This window comes from Procambarus clarkii, chromosome 61 (genome assembly GCF_040958095.1).
Source record: "Procambarus clarkii isolate CNS0578487 chromosome 61, FALCON_Pclarkii_2.0, whole genome shotgun sequence".
In the NCBI taxonomy this organism is placed as follows: domain Eukaryota; kingdom Metazoa; phylum Arthropoda; class Malacostraca; order Decapoda; family Cambaridae; genus Procambarus; species Procambarus clarkii.
Genome location: NC_091210.1, coordinates 16059042 through 16075670, shown reverse-complemented (window position 1 = coordinate 16075670; position 16629 = coordinate 16059042). Strand labels below are relative to the sequence as shown.

The 16629-nt window shown below is 38.4% G+C and overlaps 1 protein-coding gene across 1 annotated transcript in view; it reads right to left on the bottom strand.

Annotated features, from left to right (window-relative positions):
* Window positions 1–4984: 4984 nt before the first annotated feature.
* The window catches only part of LOC123774379 (CD151 antigen), a 40096-nt gene continuing 28451 nt past the window's right edge, over window positions 4985–16629 (bottom strand). The window contains exons 3-6 of the mRNA XM_045768591.2: window positions 15398–15589; window positions 13136–13309; window positions 12232–12387; window positions 4985–10209 (exon numbers count right to left, since the gene is read on the bottom strand). Coding sequence (XP_045624547.1) covers window positions 10057–10209; window positions 12232–12387; window positions 13136–13309; window positions 15398–15589 — 675 coding nt within the window. The 3' untranslated portion in view covers window positions 4985–10056. The remainder of the gene's footprint in view (window positions 10210–12231; window positions 12388–13135; window positions 13310–15397; window positions 15590–16629) is intronic.

Here is a 16629-nt window from a genome sequence, read left to right as displayed (position 1 = left end):
TAGAGGGCAGACGAGGAAAAATGAGGATAACAAGGTAGCCAAAAGGCGAAGGTGTAGAGCAAAGAGGTGACAGATGGTGGAGTAGAGCAGGAGGTCTAATGGTGAACTTACAGAGCAGGACTGGCCTCTTTGGTGAAGGGGCTTAGTGCATAAATGCCTTGCAGTCAGGGCAGGATTTCATTGGTGATATTAGGAGTTGAGAAGTACAGGGTGTAGATGATTTGCAAGGCCTGGAGGGGCGTGCAGCATGGGGTATGTTAAGGTAGGAGAAAATTGCAATGCAGAGGTCGATAGATAAAGAAATCAAAGTACACAAAGGAAGGCTAGGACAAAATTTTATTATAAAATACAATCTAGCATCTCTACGAGGGGGCCTCGTAGCCTGGTGGATAGCGCGCAGGACTCGTAATTCTGCGGCGCGGGTTCGATTCCCGCACGAGGCAGAAACAAATGGGCAAAGTTTCTTTCACCCTGAATGCCCCTGTTACCTAGCAGTAAATAGGTACCTGGGAGTTAGTCAGCTGTCACGGGCTGCTTCCTGGGGGTGGAGGCCTGGTCGAGGAACGGGCCGCGGGGACACTAAAAAGCCCCGAAATCATCTCAAGATAACCTCAAGATAACTATAGCACAGCAAAGCTACGTAAGTTGGTAGACTATGGAGTGTCCATAGCAACCTGGAAGAGGTGAATATTTAATTGTTCATGCTTGACAAGGAGAGAGCCTAAGGGTTGGTATGCAAGAACAAATGAAAGATTAAATGTTGCGTGTGGATGACAAAACGAGCGAGTATCATGCGTCGGTGGCTAGTATGGGATATGGGCAGCATCTGCATGTAGTTGGTGTTACGGTTGTGAGACTTTATTTGGGCTATGTATGGTGTCACTTAGATATGTAGCATAATTTATCAACTCTAACCTGATCCAGCTTAACCCAGACCTAATCCAATCTACCCTTATCTTCCCTATAACACCCTGTGTCTTCAGACAAAAACATAAGACATTTGTATTTTCCCTGTTGAGACTTTATTCGACGTGATTTTCTCTGACGAGACGTCTGGTGTGACATTCTCATGAGACTTGTCCAATGTGACTCTCTCTAATGAGACTGTCCGATGTGACTTTCTGATGAGACTTGTCCGAATGTGACTCTCTATGATGAGACTGTCCAATGTAATATTGCTCATCAAACCTAACGATCCTACTGTACACAATCCTACCTACATCACACCAAATCCTGTAATAAGCATCCATTAGTGTGTATGAGAAGAAAGTCATGGTGCATGTCTTGGTGTTTGAAGAGTAGACATCTGTGAAAAGCGCTATGCTCATCTAGTGTTCAGCCAGTCAGTTAACGACTGACTAGTCTTGGGTTCGATTCCCAGGCAGGACGTGATGTTTGAGCAAATTTTCTTTACAAATGATACTTCAGGTTACCAAGCAGCGAATAGGTGCCTGGAAGTTAAGGCAACTGTTAATTTAAGTTTCATCTTCGGAAAGGTCAGTGGTTGGCCTAGGGGAGCTTCGATAAGCCTAACAGTCCATGACAGACTTCCTGTCATGACATATGGAGGTGATAGGAATCTTTATAGGATGTGGGAAAGAAAAATGTTGTGAACAGATAGTTAAATCACAAGGAGGATTGTGTAGAGGTGATGAAGTTTAGGCAAGTCGTTGATAAGTGGTAGCAAGAAACACCCGATGGACATAGTTCATAGTGGTACAGAACGAGAAGGATAAAGAACCCTTGTAAATTGTGCATAGTATGTGCCTAAATGAGGCACTTGCACTTGCAAGGATCTAAGGGTGTAGTAAGAGATAAAGCGATGTGCAAAAGTATTGCGTCTTGACCGGAAATGGAGAAGTGCACAGGGCATTGTGAAGATTCACAGTGAGGGGTCTAAGAGAGGTGTACAGCATGGGTATGTAGGTAGAAACATACTTCTACTAATGGAGATGCAGAGCATGTGTGTGTGTGGAGTTACAGTAAAATTAACATGTATGTGGAGGCATAGAACAAGGGTGTGCATTAAAGGTGCACAAAGCATGTGTGTGGAGGCATAGAACAAGGGTGTGCATTAAAAGATGCACAGAGCATGACTGTGGAGATATAGAACAAGGGTGTGCATTAAAAGATGCACAATGCATGACTGTGGAGGCATAGAACAAGGGTGTGCAATAAAAGATGCACAGAGCATGACTGTGGAGATATAGAACAAGGGTGTGCATTAAAAGATGCACAATGCATGACTGTGGAGGCATAGAACAAGGGTGTGCATTAAAAGATGCACAGAGCATGACTGTGGAGATATAGAACAAGGGTGTGTACATTAAAAGATGCACAAAGCATGACTGTGGAGGCATAGAACAAGGGTGTGCATTAAAAGATGCACAGAGCATGACTGTGGAGATATAGAACAAGGGTGTGCATTAAAAGATGCACAATACACGACTGGAGGCATAGAACAAGGGTGTGCAATAGAAGATGCACAATGCATGACTGTGGAGGCATAGAACAAGGGTGTGCATTGATAGATGCACAAAGCATGACTGTGGAGGCATAGAGCAAGGTGTGTGCATTGAAGGTGCACAAAGCATGAGTGTGAAGGCATAGAACAAGGGTGTGCATGAGTGTGAAGGCATAGAACAAGGGTGTGCATGAGTGTGGAGGCATAGAACAAGGGTGTGCATGAGTGTGGAGGCATAGAACAAGGGTGTGCATGTGTGTGGAGGCATAGAACAAGGGTGTGCATGTGTGTGGAGGCATAGAACAAGGGTGTGCATGAGCGGAGGCATAGAACAAGGGTGTGCATGTGTGTGGAGGCATAGAACAAGGGTGTGCATTGATAGATGCACAAAGTATGACTGTGGAGATATAGTACAAGGGTGTGCATTAAAAGATGCACAAAGCATGACTGTGGAGATATAAAACAAGGGTGTGCATTAAAAGATGCACAAAGCATGACTGTGGAGGCATAGAACAAGGGTGTGCATTAAAGGTGCACAAAGCATGAGTGTGGAGGCATAGAACAAGGGTGTGCATTGATAGATGCACAAAGCATGTGTGTGGAGGCATAGAACAAGGGTGTGCATTGATAGATGCACAAAGCATGTGTGGAGGCATAGAACAAGGGTGTGCATTAAAGGTGCACAAAGCATGTGTGTGGAGGCATAGAACAAGGGTGTGCATTGATAGATGCACAAAGCATGTGTGGAGGCATAGAACAAGGGTGTGCATTGATAGATGCACAAAGCATGTGTGTAGAGGCATAGAACAAGGGTGTGCATTAAAGGTGCACAAAGCATGTGTGGAGGCATAGAACAAGGGTGTGCATTAAAAGATGCACAAAGCATGTGTGTGGAGGCATAGAACAAGGGTGTGCATTAAAAGATGCACAAAGCATGTGTGTGGAGATATAGAACAAGGGTGTGCATTAAAAGATGCACAAAGCTTGTGTGTGGAGGCATAGAACAAGGGTGTGCATTGATAGGTGCACAAAGCATGTGTGGAGGTATGGAGGAAGGGGTCTATCCCACACAGTATGTGTGTTGAAGATGCCCTCTACTTTTTTTTTAATAAACATTTCCCCTTGCCACTTCTTGTACGTGGCCTTACCTTTATCCTTGCCACTCCTTGTACGTGGCCTTACCTTTATCCTTGCCACTCCTTGTACGTGGCCTTACCTTTATCCTTGCCACTCCTTGTACGTGGCCTTACCTTTATCCTTGCCACTCCTTGTACGTGGCCTTAACTCTCACCCTGCCACTCCTTGTGGGTGGTCTTTGCCGCATATCGCCAGCAGCTTGCTGTTGGCGAGCGATTTCTCGTGGTAACATAGCTATCACGGGAAATCACAAAGTACCTCTGACAATACTAATGTATTTCTCTTTATGAGAAATGCATATGTATCGTCAGGTTCGTGGTTTGGGGTTCCACGCAACAAAGGATTTAATTCTTATTGAAGAATTCCTCCACAAAGGATTTTTTCATGAAGGATTTCCTTTGGACGACTTTCCCCGGTCCGGCCCGTAGTCGCAGACCTCATCGTGGTGGGCTGGTGAACATGAAATAGTACAACTTGCTTTTAAAATCACTACAATTAATCATTAGCAGATTTGTTTTATTAAACGAAATTTTTTTAATATAAAATTCCTACACAGCACAGTACAATATGTTTATATTATTTAGAAGGGTAAACAGCCTAAGCTACTCTATCCTTATGAAATTTATACAGTACTATTACCAATAAACTTAAAACTTGAAATTAGTATTTACTGTCAAACAAGTATAATTATCACATTCTAAATATTTAGCCTAATTATTCTTTTACATTTGCAAGGTGTAAGTACTATTTCATGGCCAACATGCGACAAAGTTGTTTACATTATAGAAATTTATTTTAAAGAGAATGACACACGTGTCTACAATTGAAATGTGAAATCTATAATTTTTTACTATAGATCAAATTATGCTTATAGGTTTATTATCTTTATATGCCTACAAGTTGTAAATAATAAAGATTTGGGAAAATTTCAAAGATCATTATCTCCTAATTGTAATAATAATTACAACTCCCTCCAAGTAGACCAAGCTCAGACACTTCTCAACCAGCCTTTAATACAAGACATGGGTGTGCTGGACTAACTTGTATTTTATACAGAGTAAAGCTTTTAATATACACATTGTGTTCATTGTATTACCTTTACTTAATACATGTGCTGTACTGTATGGCATACCAATAAACCCAAACCTGTTAATAAAAATAATGATATAAATTATTATTCTGAATGTGGTTTGATCACGTGTTATGTAGTAGTAGTAGTATAGTTACTACTACTAGCCCTAAATGAGAAGGATGACCAGAAACTGCATATATTAATGAATATCAGACTCAAATTTCACTACTTTCATTTCCTTAAGTACTGTACCTGTTAAAAAGAAAACACTTTAAACATAATAAGCTTTACATTGGATATAGAAATAAACATTATACACAAATAATGACTTTATTTATAATGGCACAATAGCAGACTAGGTATTTGGGTGTTATACACCCACACAAGTAAATCTATATATTATAATTATATTTTAGAAGCTCTCGATTACCTATACTGTTGTTATTTGAAGGTAGATAGTCACAGGCAATAACCACTGTTGCAAATGAACACACTGAACCTACACGGAAGCACACGTAATAACGTGACACTCAAAGCTACAAAATATAAATATACCCAAGAACATCACTCATGGCTTGAGATAAGTTCTATCATTCGAGATTTTAATTGTCAAATGATACAGGTTAGAGATTATATACCAAAGCAACAAATGCTATTGTCTCAATGTGCTAATATAAAAAATATGATAAATAGTCCATTGTACAATGAAAATGGCACCCCAAAGAACCAGTATAATGTGTTGTGCAGATGGCTGTCTCTGGCACTCATTAGCACTGCACATTTCCTTTCACCTGATGACTGTTCACCTAACAATATATGATTATCCATGAGGTAGGCAACTGTTGTGGGTTGCATCCCGGGAAATGTCAGTCATTGGCCTAGGAGGGTCCTTAACAAGCTAGACATATCTCCTGACCATGACAATAGGAAACTACAAACATTTGGTTCTGGCACCTGACCTCAAGTCAAAATCTTTTATTCTGATTTTTATATTTTATATATACAAGAAATGTTAGGTTAGGGATTATATACCAAAGCCCAGGTTAGGGCTTGTTTACCCTTGTTCCCTATGTTCCCTATTTTTTGCATGTTGAGAATTTATTTCTTGTTTAGTTTGTATTATGTAAAAATAAAAAATCCTTAATAGGCCTTCAGATATTTATGACGAAATTAAATTTATTTTTCTTGTCTACAAAGTGGAGTGGTAAATGCAGGCTTCAACACACGTGGCTCCCAGTCATGTCTTAATTAGGACAAAAAATTGTTTAATGTTCCTAGCATGATGAGTGTAGCCATCACAAAACAAGCTAATTACCTCTTCATCACATGGCAGTGAAAATTAGTGATGAGGTTTGCTTTGACAAGTGTACAAATGAGTGAAAAGTACAGTGAAGCGTAACAAATAAAGGGCAAGGTAGATGAAGAAAGGATAAATCGTCTAATAAAATACTGTTGTCTTTTAAGGCATCGAGTATCAAATCTGAACTACATTTATAATTTAAATATTTCTAAAACTAGGAACCACCAGTGGTAAAAATTTGGACTTTCACCATTTCTTTACCTTAGACAACCAAGGCCAACAACTACTACACAGCTTAAAATGTAAATGTGAGTAGTACAGTAATACTGTATGAGTTCAATTATCCAATGCCTGCTGAACCGAATATTTGGGTTATCTGGCCAAAATTGGGTTCGAATAATTTTCTACAAAACTTCACAATATCAAAACAAATTTAGATAACCAGAGATTTGGCTGGATAATGCAGACTAGCACAGAATAAGTGAAATTCAGATAATTTTCTGGCAAAGCTTCACCATATCCAAATAGAAATTCAGTTTAACTAGAGGACTTTTTATTTTATGGGTGAAAATGTTAGGAACTTTTGTGGTCTCTGTAATCCTTTTGTGCTATTATTCAATGGATGAGTAAGTATGGGGTGCACAATCACCACAATACGTTAGTACAGTATATGGACCAAACTCTCACAAGTCAAGCCTGGCCTCGGGCCGGGCTTGGGGAGTAGAAGAACTCCCAGAACCCCATCAACCAGGTATCAACCAGGCATACCACTGTTGGGAACAGGAACCTTGTCAAGTTGCTAATCCATACACTGTACAGAATAGACCCAAGAGTTTTAACCTGTACAGAGTGGCACTTTGGTTTACAAATTTAATCTGTTCCAAGAGACGGTTCATATACCAAAAATATATAAACTGAAACAAATTTTCTCATAAGAAATAATGTAAATTGAAATAATCCATTCCACATACCCAAAAATATTAACTCAAATTTTTTTCTATACAGAATAGTAATATTTTAATATACCTTACCTTTATTGTGAATTCTTGTTGGTGCATGGGAGACGGGAGGGAGGAGGAGAGGCACTAATGTTTGGAAGAGGATTCCTCTTCCATTATAACATCAGGCAGTGATGATATTTCTGGGGTACACTCTCCTATGTTTTGCAGACATACCACTAGGACTTGGTTGTGGCTCACTGCTTGCTTGTCTTATTATCTGTCAATAGACAATTGTTTTCCCTACGTTTTAAGACTGTAGTGAGACATCACATTGTCATCTAAAAGGTTAATGCAACGGCCTGCTACAGTTTTATCTGGGCGAGTCTTTTCAGCAAAACTTTGCAGTTCTTTGCATACTGTACACATTTTCTTATTTAATGATTAAATTTAATGATTAAATTGAAGATTTGTATACTACCTAGCTAGATTTACAACCTACATACCATCTTCATATTTACGAATGAACTCTTGTTTTTTCCTGTCATCACCCTCGCTACTATTTTCTTAGATTGAACTTTACCACCAACTTTCTTGGGACCCATGGTATGATATTTAATAAGAACTTGCTTGTCCTGCTGTTAAAGAATGTAACATGGATAATCTGAAGACTGTACTGTATTTTATTTAATTTACATTTTTGTTATCAATTGTTGCCATTTTTTTTTTTTAAATCAATACAGTACAGCAGTTGGAAATTAATTACATTATATACCAAATTTATTTTAGTACTGTACCCTTAATCTATTATTATTTAACAGTCTAAAAGCATTTACTGTAGTCCTAGATTTCTAATAATATTTTACATGTTTAAACAATGCTTTATGATGGATACTTTATTTTCATTAATAAACAAAGGCAAACATTTTAATTGGGTGTTGGGTTTAAGGTCTATCAACTTCTGGAGGGTTATTAAGGCCACCACAATAGCTTACTGACCAACCAGCAAGTATACTTTAGTCCTGAACATTATCCAGTTCTGAAGTAAACTCAGTGTACATACACAAGCTGGATACACTTTAGCGCAGCTATACTTAAACTGCAATGCAATATCTCGACTGTAACAGTACAGTATTCATATACGACAAACACAGTAATATAGTTATATTAAAATAGTCTGATAAGTTTTAAGTACTAATAGATTTGATTTAACTCAAATAATAATCTCATACTAAATCGGCTACTGTATCTCCTTACTTGCTGAAAATGTTGTGTTCTATACACCCATTTTGTATTAATTTATATTAAAAACTATATACATTGTTTTTTCATCAATAAATACATTAAATCTTTCTGTAATATCACACAGGCAATGGCAGCTCTATATACTGGATTGCACATTGCATTACTTTTAAATTAAAACAAATTACAGTACAGTATTAAAAACACTGCATAATTTTGACATTTTTCCATATAAGGAATTTTTATCCTTGTTTATGTACTATATCTTACACATACAATATTTACATATATACAATGAGACTACCACATAGAAGTACTCAGAAATATAGTACTGTACAGTACATTAAATTATAACATAGCTCTCACATGCACATTATAATAAACATTGGTTGTAGCTTAACAAAAAAATGTATAATCTATTTCTTGTTAAGCTTTGTTCATCTTGCAGTCAATAAGTACACACACTATTAATGGAATCTCACTCATCAAATTTCCAGTGTGCTAACACAGTCGATATACTTCATAATATTAAACTACATTACATGCCATACAGCTATCGTATTTAATATAAAAAAATAATTTCTGTGTAACAAAGACAGGAAAGGACAACCTGTAATAGCTGCAGTTTTACACCAACGGAACAACAATTTGTAATAATTGCAGTACTGTATATTAAAGTAAGCTAACAATAATTTGTAATAACTACAGTGTTTTAAATATAAGGGAATGACAATCTGTAATAATTACATTAAAATAAAGATCCGAGACTTTTATAACGGCAATTATCAAAAGATAGCAACAAGTTGGGAAGAACAGCATTGTCAGTGTCACCGTGTATTTCAAAAGTCCTAAATATTATGCTACAATTCTTTATAGTTTAATGTTTCAATATACATCTAAAATAAAATTACTGTATACACAAAATATATATGTAGATTACGTTGTATCAAAACTTTATTTTATCTTTTCAGTTACGTAGTCATGATATAATTTATTTCATTAGATGTGGAAATTGCCATACGAAAATAAATCTGTTTAAAATAAATTCTCTCATTAATTCTCATGACAGATTTTTTATTTTTAATAGGCTAGGGAGGAATATAGTAATGAAAAATATTTTCATCCTCTTTATGCATACACTGTATTTAGATTTAACGAAATAAACTCATTAAGCCAATTTATTTCTACCCTTAATCTCTTGCCAATATTTATTTTTCTTAAACCTTATTTATCTTATGCTAGGCATCATTTTAAGTACCATTTCATTATCGGTATCATTTATTGAATTGTACCGATGGACTTTTGGCACTGGGTTATGCGACATCATTTATTCTATGTTATTTGTAGACAATTTACTATTTTTCAAAATTACCACGAGTGCCTCTAACTCTCAAAGCATACCAAAGGTGCTTCTGAGTTCTATATGTTATAAAAGGCTTTAAACCAATTTTCCCATAATAAATTCGTCGGTAGATTATTCTAAAATGGCCATTATTTTTATTCTTGCTTTAAATTGTAAATTTCCTAGCTTCACTATCTTTATCATATACATGTTACTTGCAATTTCTGCTGCCACTGCTGCTTCATGAAGATCTAATCAAGCCCTCCTAGGACAGCTAATTTGTGTGTATTTTCTATAAAAAACTAATAACAATTTCTAAAAAATAATAAGATGCATTCCCTAAATAGTTTTTTGGCTTTTCTCTTCAAACTGAATTCAAATTTCAGGTATTCCTTCTCATACTGAATGTGTTCTCTAAATCCTATTCCCAATTTCTTAAAATATTGGTAGTAATGAATACCTTGTACAGTATACATTTGCTTTTTACTGCAAAGCTTTTGCCTAAATTAATGCCCATTTTCTCATACCATATTTATTTCTAACATTCAGTTTATGTGTCCCTTAAAAATAATTTTCATCAACATCCTTTAGTTTTATGTAGAGACAGCAGGAGAGGATCATCCCAAAGACCTGAATCAGACAGATACCACAACCAACTGCCCCAAGAATCAGCAGATGTCGACCAAGCTCGTCTTCAAACTGATGGATACAGCCCTGGCAAAGAAGAACCTTCAATTTATCATGATTCTTAATAAAGCATAGGTTAAAATACAGCATAAAATGTAGAAGAGTTATTCCTCAGAGGTAAGGTCTTGAGTTTGACTTCCACTCGGGACAAAGACATTTCAGTATGTTTACTTTTACCCGATGCCTCTATTAACCCCAAATTAAGAACAAAGATGATAGGACAGCCCTTACTGTTCACATTGATAAGCTGAATTTCCATTGCCATATACAGTACAAAAATGAAACAAAGGTTCATAAAATTGTAGGCATTATCTTTAAAATTAGATACCAAGTACATACCTTGCCCTGTCTTGGTATCCAATCACATCTTAATAACAGACATTAATATGTAGCCATCAATGACAACCTCTCCTACTATTATTAACCGTAAAAGTGCTACAAAAGCAGCATCTTAGGACCTTTCCTATTTCTTATATACTGTACATCAATGACTTGCCGAATGTGTCTAACATTCTTAAATCTATATATATATACTATTTAATGTATATATGGTGTTGATATTTATATAAATAAATGTTACCACTTCCTGCGCTTCTGTGAGGGTGGGCTGGGTTCTAGCTCCGGTCCCCAGTTGGCCTCTAGAACTGATGTGACCCATTAGATGGTAACCATCTCAGCATATAGCTTCAGGGAGCCACCAAGGCTTGCCCAAAGATTGGCATTTCATTACATTCAATGCTGTTTTGTTTTTTAAATTAAAATCTTGTGTTAACAAAAGTACAGCTATATTGTGGCACACATATTTTACATTACCTTGTTAAACAATCCCTATGATGTAGTTGGCAAGATGCTCGCCTGGCGTTTCGCGAGCGCTTTGTTCTGGGCTCGTATCCTGGCCGGGAAGGATTTACGGAGCGTCAATCCTTAACTGTAGCCTCTGTTTACCTAACAGTAAAATGGGTACCTGGCTGTTAAACGACTTGGTAGGGTCCTATTCCGGAGAACATAGGATTGAGGACTTGCCTGAAACGCTATGCTTGCTAGTGGCTGTACAAGGATTTAAGAACCCTTGTATATGAAAATAAGAAAAAAAGTACAAAATCTTACTGTATTCAACCATATTTATTACATTTTTAATTGTTCTGTATAATCAAGCCTTGATTCAAGTCCCAACTGAGACTTGAAAATACAGTACTGAATAAGATAAATATCTTAAATTTACTCTACTTTTCCAGAGTTTGAAAGTGGAGAAACAAAGAAGCAAAAAATGTAAATTGCCAAGTTTAAATATAGAACAAAGAATACGAAATGCTTTTCTCCAGCTGGGTGGACAGCGCTTCGGATTCGTAGTCCTGAGGTTCCGGGTTCGATCCCCGGTGGAGGCGGAGACAAATGGGCTAAATGTTTCTTTCACCCAGATGCCCCTGTTACCTAGCAGTAAATAGGTACCTGGGAGTTAGACAGCTGCTACGGGCTGCTTCCTGGGGGTGTGTAACAAAAAGGAGGCCTGGTTGAGGACCGGGCCGCGGGGACGCTAAGCCCCGAAATCATCTCAAGATAACCCAAGTACAGTATAATAATACTTATGGAACCACAACCACCAAAGCTGCAAATGCCAAGACACCTGGATGAACTTATTAAGACCCCATCAACTTCCTTCCCTCCCTAAGCCACTTAGATAAGTCCTTGATGGCATAATGGTCACACACTTACCCAACACCTTACAAACAAATTGGTCTGGGTTCAAGTCTTGGCTAGGGAGGATTGACTAGTTGCAATCCTCAACTGTTTACTTCTGCTCACCCAATAGTAATCAAATACCCGTTTGTAAATTAATTGGCAGGTCGTGTTTCAGGGAAAAATTTGTCAAAGTTGTCTGTTCCTATACCCACCATTGTAAAAATAATAAATAATAATAATCTTCCCCGCATTCAGGGACAGGAAGCCAGTAAATATGTTGTGAACAAAGACTGTACCATAAGAGTATAATAAGCGTGAGTCAACCTCATTTAAACATTTTACCATACGAGAGAACATACTGATATTTACATTGTACCAAATGTTGGAAGGATGATTCCTGACACCACAGTAAGGTGAGGGAGTCTTGCAGCAGGAGTCTGGAACAGTGTTATTGATGCCTGGGTTTTCACGCAACCATTGGCTGTCTCCCCATTGGCTGAAGGTTAAGGCCCCGCAACAGTGGTACTGAAAAGAAGTAAACAAATGTCAAGGAAAAATAAAGAAGTAACCAATTTTCATTTTCTAAAATCAGATACTACATACTTCACCCTGCCTCAATAACTATTATGATCTCGTTTATCGATATCTCACCTGTACTGGTGCCTGGGTATCTACTACCCTTAATTACCTCCAACATAAGCAGAAGACACTGCTATATTATAGGTGTATTATAGGTGACCATTTTGGCACTAAGGGCAGGAGCGGCCTGTCAAGGCTGCCAAGGCATAGTGCAACTAGCAAGAAAAATGGAAAAGTTTGAAGCTACCTCACATAAGTGTTTTAATAAGTATCAATATTATACACAAAGTAATCACACTAACGTGATTGCATCAATGAGAAAATCCGTAGGAGCAGTGATGAGGGTTTGAATCTATGCAGTGAGTGTTCCCACACACGAACATAACATGAACAAACATTAATTCGGTAGAACTCCGGGTTGCAATCCTTTTATTATATCATGATCTAGTTGCTAAGGCATGGGAACACCCACCACATAGGTTCAAACCCCTCATTAAATTATTATTATTAGTTTTACTGTACAAATATTTTAAATCTATGGCCCAGCATAGCTAGTTCCATATTAATAATAATACAATTAGAATTAACCTCAATATACAAATACTTTGTGTAGATGAATAAATATTCTTGCATTCACGAGTTCAAAAGTGAGTTTGACGAGTGTAAGTATACAAATTACATTACAGTACAGTACCTCTATCTGCATCTGATCTATGGCCTGAGTGACGTCTGGGTCTATCATATAGTTGTTGTTGAAGGTGGAGGTGAGGGTGTGGGAGAGCTCGGCCATAACCTGTTCCTCATACACGTAGGCCAATACTCCGGCCACTGCTTCTATCAGGAACACCAGCAGCAGAAGAAATGTGTACTGCAAGGAATACAGTATATAGTAGGCATAAAAAGAGAACGATTACTATGCTGCAAGACATGTTGTGGTCTTACCGTTGCACTGATGTTACCTGCTGCACCTGTTAAAAATTTCAACACTATACATGTTTTTAACATCCCAGATAGCCACAATAGGCACAGCAGAGGAAAACAGGAAGGTTTAATTTAGTTTAGCATCCAGAACATGAAAGTCTGGATGCCATGAAAATAATACAAAGAATTAAGAGACAAGTAACAGTCAGGGTATTAAACTTAAGACTTATCTAACAGCAAACCAGGAATAATATAACCTATGAAAATACTTTAGTGCTACCAAAAATAGTACCAACAGACATTAAGAGATCATGATAGGTACAGTTTAGAAAATCAAATCCTTCCTAGTTGTATGCAGTCTCAACACTTGCTATCCTGAGTATCTAAACAACTAGCTATGAATGCCACAGACTTTCTAATCACTCTGCCAACCCAAGTGTATTCCAGGCCTTATACAGTATACAGATCTGGTAGTGATGGGACTTCCAGTCACAACTGCAGTTACCAAAGTTAAAGACTGTACCATACAGACTTTACCATGTTAAAGACTGTACCTCTCTCAACCAGTTTAAGTTAAAAGCGAAGCTATACCTAATAAATTCCCTGTAACCTACCTTACCCTTCTATTGTCAACCAATGTCTTTTTTTCTTTAAAGAGCGCTGTTTGTCGACATAATTGTATTTGTGCTGCTTTTTCATCTATGTTTTCATTTCTTGTTTTCATTCTACTCATTATGCTCAATTAGTATTAAGCTTGTCATTTAAGTTTATCATGCCCGAAACGCTTTGCGTAATAGTGGCTTTAGGCATTGTATGTACTAGCTATACCTATAAGTCAATCCTTGTAAATATTTATTGTATGTATGTACCTTACCTAAATAAAATTGTATTGTATTGTATTGTAAAGAAAACCATCTGTGCATGCCAGGAAACATTGGTCTATAGAGAACACTCGTCTAGCTATAAACAATTGTAATACCTGTAATGTATTTACTTGAATTTGCCCGAGGGCCACTAATGCTCAAGTGGCCTCAACAAGGACAGGAAAATGGCTGCTTGTCAAAGGTCCCCCTATTTACCCTGAAGATATTTTTCAGCTGGATTTCAAAATTTAACAGAGTTTTGGTCTTTAAGTTTTGGTGAATAATATTAAATAGTGTTGAGGGTAAGATGGTATTGTTGGTTTAATTCCTGTTGTTGGGGTCAGGAAGCCTATACTTAGGTTAGTAGACGACCCCCCTACAGTCCTAAACCAACTACTGACCTTCCCCAGGATTGAACCCACAACTATTGACCAGCTCTCAAGTACCTATTGAATTCACACACAGAGATCACACTTTTTTTTTTTTTTTTTTTTTTTTTTTTTTTTTTGAGATATATACAAGTGTTGTTACATTCTTGTACAGCCACTAGTACGCGTAGCGTTTTGGGCAGGTCCCTGGAATACGATCCCTGCCGCGAAGAATCGTTTTTTCATCCAAGTACACATTTTACTGTTGCGTTAAACAGAGGCTACAGTTAAGGAATTGCGCCCAGTAAATCCTCCCCGGCCAGGATACGAACCCATGACATAGCGCTCGCGGAACGCCAGGCGAGTGTCTTACCACTACACCACAGAGACCACGGATGCAACACTAACATGATGCATCAAATGAACAAATCCACAAGGGGTTGTGTAAAAGCCTGGTTTGTGCCTCGGAGAGGCTATGGGATCCAGTAAGTTCAGTAGAACTTCGGTTTCAACCCTTTTAACCCTGTCGTAGCTCAGTCGACTAAGGCAGTGTCTGGGATGCTCCCGGACGCAGGTTCGAATCCTCGTCACGGCCCTTGTGGATTTGTTTACCTATTGAATTGCTAGGTGAACAGAGGCATAAGTTATGAAAGCAAACTTGCCTGTCCTACCAAGGGATTGTACCCAGGTCCCATTTGCATGACCCATTGAAAGGGACAGGAAATCTGTTGGGCTGCTTCTAATCCCTCTGGCCAACAACTAACCATTCTGCTAGATGCAACCCACAACAGTCAATTAACTCACCACAAGCAAGTAGCAGCGGTCCTCCCTGAGGATGGCACAGCAGGCGAGCAAGGCAGCGAAGACGACAATAATGCCAGCCAGGAGGAGGAGGTAAGCGGTGGCGGCATATGTGGCAGTTGTGAGAAGAGCCACATACGTGTGCTTCTGCGCCAGCGTCCAGATGGCCACCCCAAGCACAGCACACCCGCCAAGCTGCAGGATAAAACACACATTACTGCAACAGGTTATCCATGCAATGTATCCCTGAAACGGGGCATACCTTTTACCCTATTATTATTTGATCAAATCCACAAAGGCCTTTATGAGGGTTCGAACCTATGTGCCGAGTGTTGAAACGAACCTGTCATCAAGGCCCTTGTGGATTTGTTCATTTGATATACTGTCTCACTATTGTGATTTGTGTGTATTATAATAATACTAATAATAAATAATAAAGAAGAAAAAAAAATAAGAAAAAATAAGAAGGCAAGAAGAAGAGTAATCACACTAATGTGATGTATTGTATCAAGCCAATATGCAACTGAAAACTTCACACCCCAGAAGTGACTCAAACCCAGACAGCCAGTTGCATAGTGCACCTAGCTTACATGGTACCTTAACCACTTGACCCACTGTGACCGTACGAAAGACATTGGTAGCTGAGGCTATACCCCCGACATCCCGACAGCACTTGGTGGTAAGCTTGGGCATAGTTATTTCATCGAATCACCTCACTTTGTGAGGGCCACGTGAGCAACACAAATGCGAACAAGCTTGAATGGTCCCCAAGCCAATATGCAACTGTAGGAGCTGTGATGAGGCTTCGAACCTATGCGGAGGGTATTCCCATGCACATGCCCCAGACAACCAGGCCACGACATGGTCAAAAGGATCGCAGCCTGGAGTTCTACTGAACACGAGGGTTTCCTGAGGTTTCCACTGAAGCCGGACTAGGATTTTCACACCATACCCCCCCCCCACCCACCATTCACTCTGGCTTTGTCATCTAGCAATGTTCTTGTAACTAGCTCATCAAAATTGTAACTTGCTTAGCTAAATGAACTGTGTGGGTCAGTTATTGAGCCCATTATGTGCCTCTGTAACCCTTTCCATACCACCCACTAGATGGGTATAGGGTGCATAATAAATGAACTTAAAAAAAACACCTTCCATATGATATAAGTCACAATTAGGCTTGCTTGCCGCGGTAACCCAATGTGCTGATCTTCCAGGAATCTGCTTAAGAGCACAAG